This window comes from Mobula hypostoma, chromosome 17 (assembly GCF_963921235.1).
Source record: "Mobula hypostoma chromosome 17, sMobHyp1.1, whole genome shotgun sequence".
Taxonomy (NCBI): Eukaryota; Metazoa; Chordata; class Chondrichthyes; order Myliobatiformes; family Myliobatidae; genus Mobula; species Mobula hypostoma.
This window is the reverse complement of record NC_086113.1, coordinates 20918907-20938035: the sequence shown is the minus strand read 5'-3', so window position 1 is coordinate 20938035 and position 19129 is coordinate 20918907. Positions and strand designations below refer to the sequence as shown.

General features: G+C 43.1%; 1 protein-coding gene across 7 annotated transcripts in view; it reads right to left on the bottom strand.

Moving 5' to 3' along the window:
- Positions 1-19129, bottom strand: part of cpne4b (copine IVb) — a 371281-nt gene that overhangs the window by 22175 nt on the left and 329977 nt on the right. For all 7 annotated transcript variants that reach the window (XM_063069636.1, XM_063069642.1, XM_063069640.1 and 4 more), the window contains 3 exons: positions 15574-15672; positions 14381-14467; positions 8070-8129 (listed from right to left, as the gene is read on the bottom strand). In XM_063069636.1, the coding sequence (XP_062925706.1) occupies positions 8070-8129; positions 14381-14467; positions 15574-15672 (246 nt within the window). The remainder of the gene's footprint in view (positions 1-8069; positions 8130-14380; positions 14468-15573; positions 15673-19129) is intronic.

Below are 19129 nucleotides of genomic sequence, written 5' to 3'. Positions count from 1 at the left end.
GAAACATACAGTAAAATGCAGCATTTGTGTGAACAACCAACACCATAGCATACCCACGTGTTCAGCAGAACAATTCAGACTACAAGCTAAAAAGCAACAGCAAAATCAAGCCCCTTTCCTCCCTCCCAGCCACCCATTCACACACACAAACAGTCCTCAAGTTCCACGACAGGCACCCCCTCCCCCCGGCCTCCAGCTTCTGGGTGGGCTCACAGAGTCGTGGACAATGGGCCTCTAACTTCACCAGTCGATTCTCCGACTCGTACACCAAGTGCTTCGGCTGTTAGGGTTCAACCTCCAGGCTTCAGTCTTCAGTATCAACCGCAGGATCCCAAAGTACAGGCTCTCCACTCACGGGCCTAGGAGGCACAAGCCCTCTGAGGGGCCACTGTCCTCATCCTGGCTGGTCCTCGTCCATAGTATTTGCCAGCCGGACATCCATGGATGTCTTGCGTAACACATCCACATCACTAGAGGGCTCTGCTGTCATGCTAGTAATTCCCTGAGATGCCACAATACTGCAGGGGAAGATTTGCGCTCCGGTGATATCATAAATTGGGGTATTCATCATTGTGGTCATTGGCGTGACACTGTTAGAAAGGAAGTTCAGCACAAAATCTCTGATTTCAGCATGTGGTGAGACCAGCAATTCAGAAAAAAAATAGCATTTTTAAGGGGAGGATTGAGAACTGGGTATGCAGGTGGGTTGGTATGTATGTGTTTGCCTATGTGTTTGTATTTATCCATGGCACACTCATATGTATGTGCACACTCCTACAAATGTGAATATTTAAAGGAGTGAGTACACAGCACAAAATAGGTTATGTATCTAAGGTAGCAATCAAGTACATGTCTACACTAATTACGTCTGGTTCTGTGCCTTCTATGGCATGCTGTTCATATGCTCACCTAAATACTTCTTAAATATTGTGGCTGCCTCCACCACTCCCTTAAGTAGTGCCTTCTAACTTCAACAACAGCTTGGCTGAAAAAATAACTTGCCAGATCCTCTCAAAGTCTCCCACTCCATACCATAAACATATACTCTCAGGCTACAGACATTTAAGAGGAAATTTTCTCACTATCTACCCTAACACTACCCCTCATAAACTTGTGTACCTCAGTCAGGTCCTCCCTCAGCCCTCACTGTTACGAGAAATACAAACCCAGCCTAAACAACCTTTTCCCATGACAGAATAACTCCACCCTGGTCAAAATCTTCCTGAATCTCCTCTGCACCTGCTCCATTCCAGTCCAATACATCCTTCCTATTGCATGCTGACCCAAGAACTGTATGCCTATCTTATATTTTATATAGTTGTACCATTTAGACATTCCTTGTCCTTGCCTACCACCCCATGAGCCTCCACGTCCAACATATCTCCACAACTTCCACCATTTTCAATGGGATCCTACCACCAACCACAACCTTATCTCCCTCCCCACTCTCCGCTTTCCATAGGGATCTCCTTTGTCTATGGGATTCTCTTATCCATTCATCCTTCCCCACTAATCTTCCATTTGGCACATTTCCCTGCAAGTGACAGAGTGCTACACCTGCCTATTCTCATCCTCACTTACCTCCTTCCTCACCATTCAGGGCCCCATACACTCCTTCCTGGTGAGGTACCACTTCACTTGCAAATCTGTTGGGGTTGTCCTTTGTGTCATCTATTGCTCCAGATGCGGCCTCCTCTACACTGGTCAAACCTGATGTAAATTGGGGGACCATTTTGTCGAGCACCTCCACTCCATCCACCAAAAGTGGAGTTTCCTGGTGCCTAACTATTTTTATTTCTATCCCCATTCCTGTTCCCAAATGTCAGTCCAAGCCTTTTTCTTTTGCCATGATGAGGCCATTCTCAGGGTAGAGGAGCAACACCTCATATTCGATCTAAGTAGCATCCATCCTGATGGCATCAATTTCTCCTTCAGGTAATTTATTCCCTCCCCTCTTTCCTCTTCTTCTATTCCCTACTCTGGCCTCTTACCTCTTCTCACCTCCCCCCCCCCGGGCCCCTCCTTCTCTTTCTCCCATGGTCCACTTTCTTTTCCTATCAGATTCCTTCTTCTCCAACCTTTTACCTTTCCCGCCTACCTCCCTTCACCAATCACATGGCCTTCTAGCTATTCCTCCTCCTCCCTCACCTTTTTATTCTAGCATCTTCTCCCTTCATTTCCAGTTCTGAAGAAAGGTCTCCGCCTGAAATGTCAACTGTACATTCATTTCCATAAATGCTGCTTGACCTGCTGAGTTCCTCCAGCATTTTACATGTGTTGCTGTGGATTTCCAGCACCTTGTGTTGGTTGTGCCATAATCTCCTTCTTTCCCAGGCTAATGAAGGCAGGTATTTCATATGCCTTCTCAACCACATTATCTACTTAAGCTGGTGCCTTCAGTAATCCTTGGACATATACACCGAGTGCCTTCTGTACCTCAGTACTTACTAGAGTCCTACCATTCATAGTGTCTATCCTAACATTATTAGTACTCTGAAGTAAATCAACTCACATGGTTTGGGATTAAATTCAATCTGTGATTCCTGTCCTGATCTTACATATTAACTGATCGACATAGTCCTGAAACCTATGATTATCCACCTTACAGTCAACATCACCATCAGTTGTTATGTCATTTGTAACTCTGTAATCATAGCCCTTATATTTTCACCCAAACCATTGACGTACATATCAAACAGCACCAATAGAAACATGGAAACATAGAAAATAGGTGCAGGAGTAGGCCATTTGGCCCTTCGAGCCTGCACCGCCATTCAGTATGATCATGGCTGATCATCCAACACAAAACCCTGTACCAGCCTTCCCTCCATACTCCCTGATCCCTTTAGCCACAAGGGCCATATCTAACTCCCTCTTAAGTATAGCCAATGAACTGGCCTCAACTGTTTCCTGTGGCAGAGAATTCCAGAGATTCACCACTCTCTGTGTGAAGAAGTTTTTCCTAATCTCGGTCCTAAAAGGCTTCCCCTTTATTCTCAAACTGTGACCCCTCGTTCTGGACTTCCCCAACATCGGGAACAATCTTCCTGCATCTAGCCTGTCCAATCCCTTTAGGATTTTATACGTTTCAATAAGATCCCCCCTCAATCTTCTAAATTCCAACGAGTATAAGCCTAGTCGATCCAGTCTTTCATCATATGAAAGTCCTGCCATCCCAGGAATCAATCTGGTGAACCTTCTTTGTACTCCCTCTATGGCAAGGATGTCTTTCCTCAGATTACGGGACCAAAACTGCACACAATACTCCAGGTGTGGTCTCACCAAGGCCTTGTACAACTGCAGTAGTACCTCCCTGCTCCTGTACTCAAATCCTCTTGCTATGTGTCTTGTCTACTGACCACAGGCTTATAATCAGAAATATAACCTTCAACCAAGCCAATTTTAGATCTAATCTGGCAACTTGCCCAGTATCTCATGAACTCCAAACTTTTGAACCAGTTTCCCATGAGTTACCTGGTCGAAGGCCTTAATGAGGTCCATGGTGACCATATCAATCACATTTTCCTAATCTACGCCCTCAATTACTTTTTTGAAAAAAGTCAACACATTAGTCCAGGCATTCTCAACGTTTATTATGCCATGGACTCTTACCTTTTACCAAGGGTTGCTGGAGGAACTTATTAGTCAGATAGGATCTCACTTTAATAATGCCATCCTGGCTATCTTTGATTAAGCCCTGCCTCTCCAAATCCAGACTAATTCTCTCTCTCTAAACCTGTTAATTATTTCCCTACCATTGTCATCACACTACCTCTCCATGAGGGAGAGCAGGAGGAAAGAAATGAAAAATACTGGAGGAAAATAACAAAGTAATGAGTGGAACCATCCTTTAACATCTTGTTCAAATTGAAACAACAGACTCCAGTGAATAATGGAATCTTGGAGCTCTCTTGTCAGCTGTGTCAGATTTGATTTGAAAGCCACTACTGCAGTTTATTTAACCTGCGCGGAAATCATCTCAAAGGGAAAATTGGTTTTGGATACTTCAACAAGCCTCAGCAAAACTCCTGAGGCCAATCAACTGCCCTGTTAGTACCTGCTTCATATCAGGACACTGCCATTCACCTAATCAGAAAAAGCAACACTAATTGTGCACAGATGGAAAGTTTCTTATTGACTTTTAATCAATTTCAAAGCAAGAGCTGAACCAAACCACTTTCCATACCTGTGGGTAAAATTTGTGAAGAATCAGTCTCCAACGTATTTCTACACTTTGTTTCTATCAATTTAGCTTCCTAGAGAGATGCCGCACAGAAACACCCTTCAAATCCATGCCAATCATGAACCATCCATTTAAACCAATCCTAAATTAATCCATTTTTTTATTCTCCGCACACTTGCATCAGCTACTTCCAGATTCAACCACTCACATACACGACCTAGAATGGCCTATTATGCCAATGACCTGCTCACCTTTGAGACGTGAAAGGAAAGCAGAACATCTGAAGGGGCCATATATTCACAGGGAGAACTTCTTTCATATGGCAAACTGAGGAGGGGATAGATAAGAGCTACAGGGAGGTAGTCATTCCTAAGTTGCAGGAGACCGGTACCTGGGTGACTGTCAGGAGAGGGAAATGAAATGGGCAGCCAGTGCAGAGTACGCCTGCAGCCATCCCCTCAATCATACCATTTTGGATACTGTTGGGGGGGGCGGTGGTGATGTACCAAAGAGAAGCTGCAGTGAGCAGTTCTGTGGCACTGTGGCTCAGCAGGGAATGGAGGGAAGAAGAGGACTGCAATAGTGATAGGGGATTCCATAGTTAACAGGGCAGACACAAATTTCTGTGGACATGAAAGAGACATCTAGATGGTACGATACCTGCTTGGTGCCAGAGTCAGGGGCATCTCAGATTGGGTCCATGACATTCTAAAGGGGGAGGGTGAGCTGCCAGAAGTCTTGGTACATATTGACACCAATGACATAGGTAGGGGAAGGGAGGAGGTCCTGAAGAGAGAATTTAAGGAGTTAGGGAAGCAGGACCTGCAGGATAGTAATCTCTGGATTGCTGCCTGTGCCACGTGCTAGTGAAGGTAGTAATAGGATGATCTGGCTGATGAATATGTGGCTGAGGAACTGGTGCAGGGGGCAGGGCTTCGGATTTCTGGATCATTGGGATCTCTTCTGGGGAAGGTATAACCTGTACAAAAGGAATGGGTTACACCTGAATCTGAGGGGGACCAGTATCCTTGCAGGCAGATTTTCTAGAGCTGTTGGGGAGGGTTAAACTAAATTAGCAGGGAAATGGGAATGAGAGTGATAGGGCAGTTGGTATACAAGTAGTTGCAGTGTGCAGCGAAACTGTGAGAAAGGACAGGCAAATAATAGGGCAAAATTGCAGTCAGTGGGATGAGTTGCAATGTAACCTAGGGATGCAATCATGGGTGATGAAAAGAGTACTGCAGGTGTTATATTTGAAGACACACAGTACTTGGAATAAGGTAGATGATCTTGCAGCGCAGAAAGAAATTGGTAGGTATGATATTGTGGGCAGTACTGAGTCGTGGCTGAAAAAAGATCATAGTTGAGAGCTTAACATCCAATGATACACGTTGTATTGAAATGACTGGCAGGTAGGCAGAGGGGGAGGCATGGCTTTGCTGATAAAAATGAAATCATATCTTTAGAAAGGGGTGACATAGGAGTGGAAAGTGTAGAATCCTTGTGGGTAGAGTGAAGAAATTGCAGGGAATAAAGGCCCGAATGGAGTTATATACAAGCCTCTGAACAGCAGCCAGGATATGGGGACATGAGTTACAATGGGAGATAGAAAAGTCATGTAGTAAGGGCAATGTTACGATAGTCATGGGGGATTTCAATATGCGGGTAGATTTGGAAAATAAGGTTGGTGCTGGATCTTAAGAGAGGGAATTTGTAGAATCCCTACCAGATGTTTTTTTAGAGCAGCTTGTGGTTGTGTGCACTAGGGGAAAGGCAATTCTGGATTGAGTGTTGACCAATGAACAAGGTTTGATTAGGGAGCTTAAGGTAAAGGAACCCGTAGGAGAGAGTGATCATAGTATGACAAACTTAATCCTGCAATTTGAGATATATATTACAGTGGAGTAAAGGAAGTAATAAAAGCATGAGAGAGGAACTGGCCAAAGTTGATTAGAAGGGAACTCTAGCAGGAATGATGGCAGAACGCCAATGGCTGGAGTTTCTGGGAGCAACTCAGAAGGCACAGGATAGATATATCCCAAAGAAGAACTAATATTCTAAAGGCATGATGATACAGCCATGGCTGACAAGGAAGTCAAAAACAATATAAAAGCAAAAGAGAGGGGATATAATAGATTTTTTTAAATTAATGGGAAGATAGAGGATTAGGAAGCTTTTAAAAACAAACAGAACACAACAAAAAAGGCCATAAGGAGGGAAAAGATGAAATATGAAAGTAAGCTCGTGAATAATATTAAAGAGAATACCAGGTATATAAAAAGTAAAAAAAAGAGCAAGAATAGATGTTGGACTGCTGGAAAAGGATGCTGGAGAAATCTGTTGGAATTCTTTGAGGAAATAACAAGCATGAGGCAAAGAGTGGGAATAACGGGAGCTCTTTCTGTTTGGCTGCCGGTGAATAGAGATGTTCCACAGTGGTTGGTGTTGGAACCACTTCTTTTTACAATGATCTTTATGAAAGAATTGATGGATTTGCAGTAAGTTTGCAGATGATATGAAGATAGGTGGAGGGGCTGATAGTGTTGAGGAAGCAGAGAAGCTGCAGAAGGACTTAGGCAGATTAGGAGAATGGACAAAGAAGTGGCAGATAGAATACAGAGCTGGGAGGTCATGCACATTCTAAGAAAGAAATAAAAACTTAGATTGTTTTCTAAATAGGCAAAAAATTAAAAAATCTGAGGTGCGAAGCAACTTGGAAGTCTCGTGCAGAATTCCCAAAAGGTTAACTTGCAGGTTGAATCAGTGGTGAAGAAGGCAAATGCATTAAGGTTGAGAGGACTAGAGTCTAAAAGCAGGGATGTAATGCTAAGGCTTTAAAAGGCATTGGTGAGGCTTCACTTGGAGCATTATGAGCAGTTTTGGGCCCCTAATTTAAGAAATTATGTGCTGACAATGGAGAGGGTTAAGAGGAGGTTCACAGGAATGATTCTGGGATTGAAAGGGTTTGTGTATGAGGAACATTTGATGGCTTTGGCTGTAATCGCTGGAATTTTGTAGACTGAAGGGGGACTTCATTGAAACCTATCAAATATTAAAAAGCGCAGATAGAATAGATGTGGAGAGGAAGTTTCCAATAGTGGGGTGGCCTGGGACCAGCCTCAGAACAGAGGGACATCCACTTAACACAGAGATAAGGAGGAATTTCTTTAGGCAAGGGATGGTGAATCTGTGGAATTCATTGCCACAGGCAGCTGTGGAGGCTAGGTCATTTAAGGCTGAGGTTGATAGGTTCTTGATTAGTCTGGGCATGAAAAGTTACAGGACAAGGCAGGAGAATGGGGTTGAGAGGGAAATGGATCAGCCATGATGAAATGGCAGAGCTGATTCGATGGGCCGAATGACCTAATTCTGCTCCTATCTCTTATGGTCTTATGATCAAGCTCCTTGGTTTCACCTGTGTATCTGGTGTTGTGAGGCAGTGGATTTACTAGATGTGTCACTGTGCCCAACAGTTGTCTTCCAGTTGAATGGCTTAGTAATTTAAAAACAACCTACTCTGATTATTAATGCCCTCATCAGAGAAGATATTGCATAGTCTGTGTCACAGATAATGATGCTACTAAATACCTCTATCAACCAGGCAATGTAGAGCAGTGAAGCAGAGGCAAACTTTGGTCTTCATCCTCTGTCTTTGTCTCTCTCCTCAATTAAGCCCAATGATTCTCCCGGCAAATACATCTTTCAGTGCGTATGGGTAGAGACGTAGGTGTGGTGCAAAAATAGCTGAAGCCCACTTGGTGAAATAAATTCTTCAGAGCACTTACCACTCAGATACACCTGCCCAACAGAGTGCTTTGGCAGCTATAGCAGTGAGGCAGAGCTGGATTTTAATTTTGATTTAAGTCTGTAATGAAAAGTCACTTACTGTAAACTGAATCTGACATCCTCCCATGATATAATCAAGGAAAGAGTGCATCTTGTGAATCTGTGGGTTAAAAAGAACTTTAATTACCTTCAGCTTTCAGATGTTTCCATTCAGGCTGCCTTTAATGTGAACAACTGTCGTATTATAAAGACCAGAAAGTCATTTCAGAAATTTCTGTCCATTGTTAATGTGACTGTTGATTATTTCAGAGGTAGATCTTTCGCTGCTATCTCCCCTTGCAAGTGCTCCTGAATCTAATTCAACAAGATAAACAACTAATATACAAGATAACCGCTGGGATGTGGAGCCTGGTTTTGTTCTGATTTTAATAATAACAATTTGCAGCTGAAGAATATGAAAGCAAAAATATTTTTGACAAAAGCCTCTTTATGATTTCAAAGAAATGAATAGAAATAGAACTTTCTTGAGTTCTTGAACAATCTTGAGTTTGTAGAGAACAGATGGCAGTCAATAATATGGAGGGACAATTATTTTGAACAACTGGTGCTGATAAAATCATTAGTAGAGTCACCAAACATAATCTCATGCTGAGGCAAGAAAGGTAGATCAGAGCAAGTGACTGACTATGGGAAATGAATAAGTAGAACATAGAACACTACTACAGAGCACAGGCCCTTTGGTCCAAGATTATGACCTTTTAATCTATTCTAAAATCAATCTAGTCATACGTAGCCCTCCATTTTTCGATCATCCAAGTGCCTACCTAAGACTTTCTGAAATGCCCATAATGCATGTGACTCTCCAACCCGTCCTGGCAGGGTGTTCCATGCATTCACCACTCTCTGTGTAAAAGAACCTACCTCTGCCATCTCTCTCATCCTTGAAATTCACCTTAAAGTTATACCCTCTGTTACTAGCCGTTTCCACCCTGGGAAAACTTAGCGGTCTCAGCACAGAAAATGCCACTTGAAGGAAATAAAAATCCACTGGAGTTTAGGTTAAGTGCAGGGAATTGGAATAAGTTAAAATATTCCTTGAAAGAGGTATTTTATGGGCTAAATGACCACATTTTATTTCGAGATACAGCACAGTAACAGTGTACAAAGTACCCAGGACATCTTCAAGGAGCAGTGTCTCAAAAAGGCAGCATCCATTATTAAAGACTTCCAGCACCCAAGGCATGCCCTTTTCTCACTGTTTCATCAGGTAGGAGGTACAGAAGCCTGAAGGCACACACTCAGCGATTCAGGAACAGCTTCTTCCCCTCTGCCATCCAATTCTTAAATGGACTTTGAACCCTTGGACACTATCTCACTTTTTTTAAACATATAATATTTGTTTTTTGCACAATTTTTAATCTATTCAACATACGTATACTGTATAAAGTATACTGAATAAGATTTACTTATTTATTTTTTCTTTTATATTATGTATTGCTTTGAACTGCTGCTACTAAGTTAACAAATTTAACGTCACATGCTGGTGATAATAAACCTGATTCTGATTCTGAACAGGCCCTTCTGGCCCAATGAGCCCAAACCGCCCTATTACACATGTGACCAATTGACCTCATATCCTTTGGAATGTGGGAGGAAACCAGAGCACCCGGAGGAAACCCACACAGTCATGAGAAGAATGTACAAACTCCTTACTGACAATGGCGGGAATTGAACCCACATTGCTGGCGATATAATAGCGTGAATCTAACCGCTACGCGACAGTGTCACTGCATTATTCTTTGACTTTGTTTTGGTGTTTAATATATCACAAGAACAAAAGGAGGAAGTGTTGCAGCTCGCCATACTGCTTCCTCCATTTGCTCTATCATTCACCGAAATCATTGGCTGATGAACACTCTCCAGTCCATCTCTGTAACCCAATTTTCTTCAAATCTGAAAAGTAATCAGTCTGAGTCATGAATATGCTCAACAACTGACCATCCCTCCTATGATAAAGAATACCAAAGATTGGCAACCGGGGAAATTTTTCTCATTATGTCTTAAATATCCAAATTCTTATTCAGAGATGTTCTCACTCTTGATTCTCCAGTCTCGAGGCATTTACTGTACCACATCCCTATTATTGAGCACATTCAATGTGCCTCAAAAAGGTATCACATTCAGTGCGTCTCAAATCCTTGTAAAGTCTCTCAAGCCTGTTCCTAGTGCTAATATTAAAAAGGAATTTATAGGTTTTCTGTTTGTTCAGCACTCAGTTTTCCTGTGAAACCGGAGCACCCTTCAGGCACAATGGATCATCAATAGCAGCATCACAGCAGCAGCAGTGTCTGCTGCCTGACATTCACTTACAAAATTTGTGACTCTGGCCATTATATTCAGTCCCTGTTCACTGCACTTAAACCTCCTCAGTCAATTTCCATCCATCACTGTTGATTTTTACCACAATGTGAGACGTCGCATCTGATTTCACTCAGGGCAGCATAAATTCTGAGGGTAATTTCTGCGCGTGCTTTAAGTGACTACATTAATCTCTTTTTTAAAAAAATCAGAAGATCACCGAGAATGTTTTAAAGTAACAACATTCCGATACACGGCATACCAATTGACTTGCTTTCTTTTCATGCGTAGAAAATCGAAGTGCTCTACCTGGGAGTTTACAACATTAAAAGATTTCATCAAGATGTTTGCAGATAAACTGTTCACATTTGGTCAGTGAACCAAACGCAAGAGGAGATAAATCTTAAAATTAGAGATGATTTAAGAGGAAATTCAGTGATCGTTTTCTTCTCTTGAGGCAAAGTGGAAATCTGATACCTTCTGCTCTGGACACAGAGGTTGATGAAATTTTTGTTAGAACGTAAGAGAAGAGGGCAAGGCCATACAGCACCTTACCCCAACCTCACCACTTGGACAGATGTTAGTGACCCTCTACTTTGCCCACACATACTGGTAATATCCAAAATCTTATTCCTGAGAAACACACACAAAATGCTGGAGGAACTCAACAGTTCAGGCATCATCTGCAGAAATGAATAGATAGTCAATGTTTCAGGCTGAGACCCTTCTTCAGGGCTGCGGAGAGAGGAGAGGGCAGTGCATTCGGAGGGGATAAGGTTGGAGGAGGAGAGAGGAGCGCTGAGGTTGAGACAGTTGATGTCTCATTGGCAATTCAAGATGAAACTTCAAGATTTGTGGATAGTATAGAGAGAGTGCAGAGGAGACTCAGAAGGACGTTGCCTGTATTGGAGAATGTGCCTTATGAGAATAGGTTGAGTGAACTTGGCTTTTTCCTCTTGGAGCGACAGAGGATGACAGGTGACCTGATAGAGGTGTATAAGATGATGAGAGGCATTGATCGTGTGGATAGCCAGAGGCTTTTTCTCCGGGCTGAAATGACTAACACAAGGGCACAGAGCTTTAAGGTGCTTGTAAGCAGGTACAGAGAGGATATCAGGGGTAAGTTTTTCACACAGAGAGTGGTGGGTGCATGGAATGCACTGCCAGTGACGGTGGTGGAGGTAGATACAACAACGTCTTATAAGACACTCTTAGATAGTTACATGGAGCTTAGAAAAATAGAGGGATATGCGGTTGATATGCAGAATCAAATATCGCTGTGGTGATTGTACGCTCTAGTATCAATTGTTTGGCGACAATAAAGTAAAGGTTAATTCTAGGCAGTTTCTAGAGTAGGTTATATGGTCGGCACAACATTGTGGGCCGAAGGGCCTGTAATGTGCTGTAGATTTCTATGTTCTATGTTTTATGAAAAGATCCAGAACAGGTAGAGAACCAGAGCGGGGTGTCCAAGAAGAGGAGGAGGGCTGAAAACAGGAGAAGGGATCATCAGTGCAAGGTGACAAAGAAATGGGCTCAGAGGCAGAGGTGACAGAAGATGAAATCAATGTCCAGGTGGGCGTGGAATTTACTGAGGTGCAGGCAAAGGGGGGGGGGCAAAGACGGGGCCTTTACTGAGGACAGAACATTCTGCTTCAGAGCGGGGAATGTCAGAGGGGATGGTGAAGACACAGCAAGCATTAGAGTTGGGATCTGAAGGAGACAGAGAGTTGGTGGTGCCAGGGGAGAGAAGAAGGTAAGGGTGTTCAGGGAAGTTCGGGTGGGAGAAAAACAGAGACTCTGAGGACCAAAGAGCTGATGATGGGGCCTGAAAGACATAGGGTTGCAGAGTGGTGGTGGGGGAAAGGGACAATGGGCGGTCAAAAGGCAGTGCATAAAGTCTCAGCCTGAAGGTTCTGGCAGTCAAGGTCCAGGCTGGTGTCAGATCTAGAGGCCATACAGTTAGCAGTCTGGAGGTGTCCAGGTGTCCAGAGTCATAGAAACTGGCATTGACAGTAGTGGAATCCGGATTCTGAATCCGCTTGGGGTCATTGGAACCAGTGTTGGTGATAGTAGTGTCACTGGTCCAGAGGTGCCTAGAGCCATTGGGGCTGGGGATGGAGTCGGCGTGATCCGTGATCCAAGGGTATCTGATGGAATTGAGGTCTGAGGTCTTATTCTTGAAATACTCGAACAGCGAATATTCCCAGTAAGTTAGGTAAGGGGGTTGATGGTTTGACAATACAGATCGACCAGAAGCTATTCATCAATTCCTATGTTGGTATGTGGGTGGTTGCAGCAACCACTACCAACAAGAAGTGCTAATGTTTCATTAATTATGCTTACATGACAGAAATTAGCTCATTCTTCAAACTCCAGTAAAAACTTGAAGAGATACAAATCCTTTTACCTGAGCAACAACTTTGTATAAGTACTTCTAATCAACAAAAGTGCATGAATAGTATACTACTAAATTAAAATTAGATACAAGGGGACACAATGTTACAAGGAGACATTAGCAAGGATGATCAAAATGAAACAGAGCGTGGATTTAACAAAAGAGCAGTTAGGAGAATTCCAGAGGTCAGTCCCTCAGTATTGGGGAAGCACTGTCAGGGACATCCAGGTGGCCAGAAATAGAGAGGTGGAGAGTTATGAGGCTTGAAAAAGTTTCAGTCACAGCAAAGGGTAAAACCACAGGGAGAGTTTAAAACCAGGATGAGGTTTGTAAAGCAAGATGTTGCTCAACGAAGTGCTAATGCACATCACTGACCACGGGAGCGTGGAGGGTGAATGGCGAGTGTTTAGAGTTAGGACAAGGATGTCAGGTTATGAATGTTCTCAAGTTAATGGAGCACAAAATGAATGAGGGCAGCCCAGACTGCACTGGAATATTTATGCACAGGGATGAGATTTCAGCAGTAGATGAACTGGTTAGAGAATAATTTTGTAACAGCTCAATATGTAATTAGAATATACAAAAATAAATCTGGATTGAGTCAAATTTACTCAATAATTTAAGAAGATTATACTAAGCCAGCTGCATTTTCTGAACAATAAGCCTTGGTTTCCTATATGATCAGTCTTCAACATAATGGCTAAGATTCACAACCTTCTAGAATAGATGGTTGAGCAGATTTACAGCCCTCTGGGTGGTGGCACTTTTGCTCATCTCAGTCCTAAAGCACCAATCTCTTACTTAGAGACTATGACCACTAGTTCCTCCTGACCACTAGTTCAAGAAGAACTTCTAAGCAGAGGAAGCAGCCTCCATTCTTGTATTTTGTCATTTTTTTTTATGAATACACTCAGTGGCCACTTTATTAGGTGCAAATATCATTTGGCAGCAACTCAATGCATAAAAGCATGCAGACATAGTCAAGAGGTTCAGTTGTTCAGACCAAACATCAGACCGAGGATGAAATATGATCTAAGTGACTTTAGCTGCAGAATGATTGTTGGTGTCAGATGGGGTGGTTTGAGTATCTTAGGAACTGCTGATCTCCTAGGAATTTCATGCACAACAGTCTCCAGAGTTTACAGAGAATGGTGCGAAAAACAAATAACATCCAGTGAGCAGCAGTTCTGTGGGCAAAGCTGCCTTATTAATGACAGACATCAGAGGAGAATGACCAGACTGGCTCAAGCTGACAAGGAGACAACAGTAACTCAAAGAACCACATGTTACAACAGTGGTGTGCTAGAGATAATCTCTGAATGCACAAGACATCAGATGTTGAAGTTGGTGGACTGCAGCAGCAGAAGACAACACCAAGCTTGTACTGGCTGGTTATTTGATTTTATTTATTGTTTATTTATTTTATTTGTTGTTTTATAGCATTGAGTACGAGAGTTGCAAATTCATTTTCGCTGTATTGGTGCATGACAAATTGTACTGTGCAATGACAATAAAGATAAAGATATTTCATTTCATTTCAAGTTCCACTTCTTTATCTAATAAAGTGGCCACTGAATGTATTTTAAGTTTGTGGTGTGTATTTTCATACCTGGTACTGTCTACATATAGCCAGAGGAAAGAGTAAAGATGGTCACCTTACATAGATTGAGGATAACAATGCCGGAATTCTTGTAGTTTTTCTTCTTCATTTTGTACTTGTGATTGATGCACTCCCACTGAACCTGCAGGAGAAGAAATCAGACACAAAAGCCATGTTGCATACTGTTTACATCAATTAGATTTAATAATGAAAACAAATTAACCTACAGTATCAAAAACAAGAGGAGATCCACAGACGTTGGAAATCCATGCAACATAGACAAAATGCTGGAAGAACTCAGCAGGCCGGACAGCAACTGTGGAAAAGAGCATAGTCGACATTTTGGGCCGAGACCCTTCATCAGGACTGGAGAAAAAAAGATGAGGAGTCAGAGTTGGACGTGGGGAGAGGAGAAGGAGAAACACCAGGTGATAGATAAAACCAGGAGAGGGAGGGATGAAGTAAATAGCTGGGAAGTTAATTGGTGAAAGAGATACAGGGCAGGAGAAGGGGGAGTCTGATAGGAGAGAACAGAAGGCTATGGAAGAAAGAAAATGGGGAGGAGCTTCTGAAGGAGGTGATGGGCAAAACAAGGAGATAAGGTGAGAGAGAGATAATGGGAATGGGGAATGGTTAAGTGGGGTGGGGCACCATTACCAGAAGTTAGAGAAATCAATGTTCATGGCATCAGGTTGGAGGCAACCCAGACAGAATATAAGGTGGTGTTCCTCCAACCTGAGTGTGGCCTCATCGCAACAGTAGAGGAGGCCATGGACTGGCATGTCGGAATGGGAATGGGAATGGGAAGTGGAATTAAAATGGGTGGCCACTGGGAGATCCCGCTTTTTCTGGCGGACAGAGCATAGGTGCTCAGCGAAGCGGTCTCCCAATCTACATTGTGTCTCACCAATATACAGGAAAACACACTGGGTGAACTGGATACAGTAGGTGACCCCAAAGGCCTCACAGGTGAAGTGTCGCCTCACCTGGAAGGACTGTTTTGGGGCCCTGAATGGTGGTGAGGGAGGAGGGGTAGGGGCAGATATAGCACTTGTTCTACTTGCAAGGGCAAGTATCGGGAGGGAGATCAGCAGGGAGAGACGAATGGACAAGGGAGTCACATAGGGATTGATCCCTGTTGAAAGCAGTAAGTGTGGGGGAGGGAAAGGTGCTTAGTAGTGGTATCCCGTTGGAGATGGCCTACAGGGCGGGTGTGAAAGATACGGATTCAAATGGTGCACTCTATACCTGTCGGCCATCCATTGCCCCTCGCATTTCTGCAAAGGTCGATGTGAACTCTCCAATAAAGTCATGTTTCCCATTCGAATCCCAATCCCACACTATTGACTGAAAGACAAAAACACATGTATAGTTCAGTTTGTAGCTAAGGTATAAAGATGAATCCATTTAGTCCAGAATCACTAAGCACATTTCTTCAGCAGCTTAATTTAAAAGTCTGTTCGTATGGTTAAAATGTTCAAATTAAGTATGAAGAAATTGCAAAAAAAACAACTCTGTCTTACTCCATGGAGTTTATTTATTTAGAGATAGAGTGTAGGGTAGGCCCTTCCTGCCATGTCACCCTAGCAACCCTTGATTCAACCCTAATAACCCCGGATTCAACCCTAGCAACCCCCCCGATTCAACCCTAACATAATCATGGGTCAATTTACAATGACCAATTCATCTACCAAATGCTATGGGAGGAAAACGGAGGACCTGGACAAAACCCATGTATTCCGCAGGGAGGACATACACACAGCTTACAGAGGATGTTGGAATTGAACTCTGAACTCCGACGCTCTGAGCTGTCATAGCATAGCACCAATCATTATGCTACCGTGGGTTGCGGGTACAGGGAGGACTGAATGAAGTTGGTAATTTGCAGAAAAATTTTCCCCTTGAAGAAAAGGACTCCCAGTTCAGAGCTTCCAGTGTGGTGAGGAAGGAAAAGAGAATATGATCTGATTCCATGAAGCCACATACCACTGACTGAAAAGTGAGACTGTGCCACTAGGACATACCCGGACACTAAATAGATAACAATGGAAAAGAATGCAGGTTGAATTCATGCAGCGGTGTAAAACCCATGCTGTGGGATTGTCAGCCTCTCCTGTTTAATAGGCAGCCAGTCCAGCATCATTGGGTTGGGGCACCACCAATGGAGACGAGTTTCAGTTTCTTTTTTTAAAGAGGAAATGGTGAGAAGTGAGGAAGATGTTAGACGGGATACACTTTATTCAACGAGTGCAGGGGGGAGACGATGGCTTTATAGTTTGGAATGGTGAGGGAAGAATTTGCTTGTGAGAGTGTCGGTAAAGGTTTAATTTACTGGCTAATTGCTAATATTTGTACATACTTAAAATGGAATGTCATAATTCCTGTATTAACTACTGTCCATTGTTATAGAATTATGTTGCTAGAAATACAGCATAACATTACACCAAAGACCAGAGAGCAAACTACAGGCTAGCATTCCAGTGCAAAGCCGTTGAAACTCTGTACTGTTGGGGGTTGCCTACGTTCAGATGAGGCATTGAAATTGTGCTCTTAAGGAATAAAGGAAATTATAGTCATTAGGCAACAGAACTTGTTGGTTCCTTAGAATCAGATAACAAACCTTATTTACCACTGATATTAAATATCTAGGGTTTGTGGAATTGATGGATGATCCAGTGTTCGTGAATGAAACACCCATTGCATTATAATAGGGTAATTAATGATCTTTCTAATTTAACAAAGGGACAGAAAGGTGGGTTTGCACAATTTAAACATTGTTTACTTTGAAGCAATGAATGAATTAGCAGCAGGCTATTTTGAGCAAAGGCTTTTGCAAGGTTATGCAGGGGGCTCGGCTTTGATCATGATGCAGAATCTTCTCCAAAGGCAAATAACACACAGACCTGATCAGCTCGTGAAGCAATCGAGGAAGAGCCCATAAGCAAACACACACTATGGTAGACAAGTGACTCTTGATAGATCATTAATAAAAACTTTTTCCAAGACAATCTATCACCAACTGCCATTAAACAATGAATCATCAAAAACTCACAAAGGTGCATTTCATATGTACAACAGTATATCTCAGTATCAGGACATTTGTTCCATCATGTCCGTACTGACCATGATATCAACCTAAACCAATCCTATCTGGCTGCACATAGAGTTCAAGTTCACTTATTATTCAACCATACATGAATATAGCCAATTGAAACAGTGTTCTTCTGGGGCCAAGGTGTAAGTACATTACCAACAGCACATAGCACATATGGTCGTGATATCAAAAAACATACAGTCTCAAAAAAATAATGTAGCCCAAATCCCTGAATGGTGTGGCCTGTAGAAGGATGCTGTATGGAATATTGTCCTGGTCCAGCTAGTTCTTCCACTGGGCAAACACTGGAGGCAACTCCCAACCCAGCATGGATTCCAGTATGCCCAGAGAGGCCTCTGCTCTCTCCCACACTGCTTTGGTGCCTCCTCTCCTGGGCACCTGCAAGAGGTGACCCTCTGGGCTGAGGGCCTATTTCTTGGCACAACTGAGGCAACGCAGCTCCCTTGCCGTCAGACTCGCCAATGAACCAGTGAACCTGACTTGCAGTACACCACGTTAATAACGTCCAACAGGGTTCTCCTGATCACAAGAAAAATCTCCTAGACAATCACTTGCACCTTTCTTTGGACTGGGCATCTCCTCAGCATGATAACAGCACGCAACAAGTCCAGGTGACAGTACATGGTAAGTCCAGCTCCATCGCTATTGAGCGACTCACTGAAGGGGCAGACCTGCACTACTTGATGTTCTTGATAACCAGCAGCGTCCTGCAATCATATAAAAGACCATAAGGGATGAACAATCGCACCTTTGGTTGGACCTGAAGTGGCCACTGTGTCTGAGCACGTTGCCATCGCACCAGAAGCTCCGTATCCTTCATTCCTAACCTGTTTATATGTCTAAGTACCTGTTAAAAATTTCCAACGTATCTGCTTCCACAGCTAACCCTGGCAGCCCATTTCAGGCACCTACTGCTTTCTTATGAAAAACTTGCCGTATAAATCTCCTCTAAACTGCCTCACTCTCACCTCAAGGTTCTGCACGCCCATATTTGACATTTCCACAATGGGGAGAAAGATTCCGAGTCCCCTAAGTCACCTGTAATATTATACTCCTATCAAGTTGCCCCTCAGCATCCAGCTCTCCAAAGAAACAAATCCAAGTTTGCTCAACTTCTGCTTATAGCTAATACAGTACAACCCAGGCAATATCCCAGTGAACCTTCTCCAAAGACTCCATATTCTTCCTTTAATATGGTGGCCAAAACCACACTTAATATTCCACATGCAGTCACACTACAGTGTTTTTTTTAAAGTGGCTGCAACATGGATTCCCAAGATTTACACTCAGTGCGCCAGCTAATGAAAGATCAGCATGCTGCATGCAAGCAAGCAAACCTAATAGGTCTTCCCCAGATCCCTCCTTTCCTGCAGCGCTGCAGCTCTGCATGTATTAGGTTGTAGAGAAATACACTCAGTGAACACTTTATTAGGTTCTTCCTGTACTGATAAAGTGGCCTTCTGCTGCTGTAGCTCATCTAGAGTCAGTGATAGAGAGGTACAGCACAGAAACAGGCCCTTCGGCCCATCTAGTCTGTGCCAAAACCACTTAAGCTGCCTTCTCCCAATGACCTAGGCCATAGCCCTCCAAATCCCTACCATCCATATACATATCCAAACTTCTCTTAAACATTGAAATCGAGCTCACATGGACCTCTTGTGCTGGAAACTCATTCCACATTCTCACAAT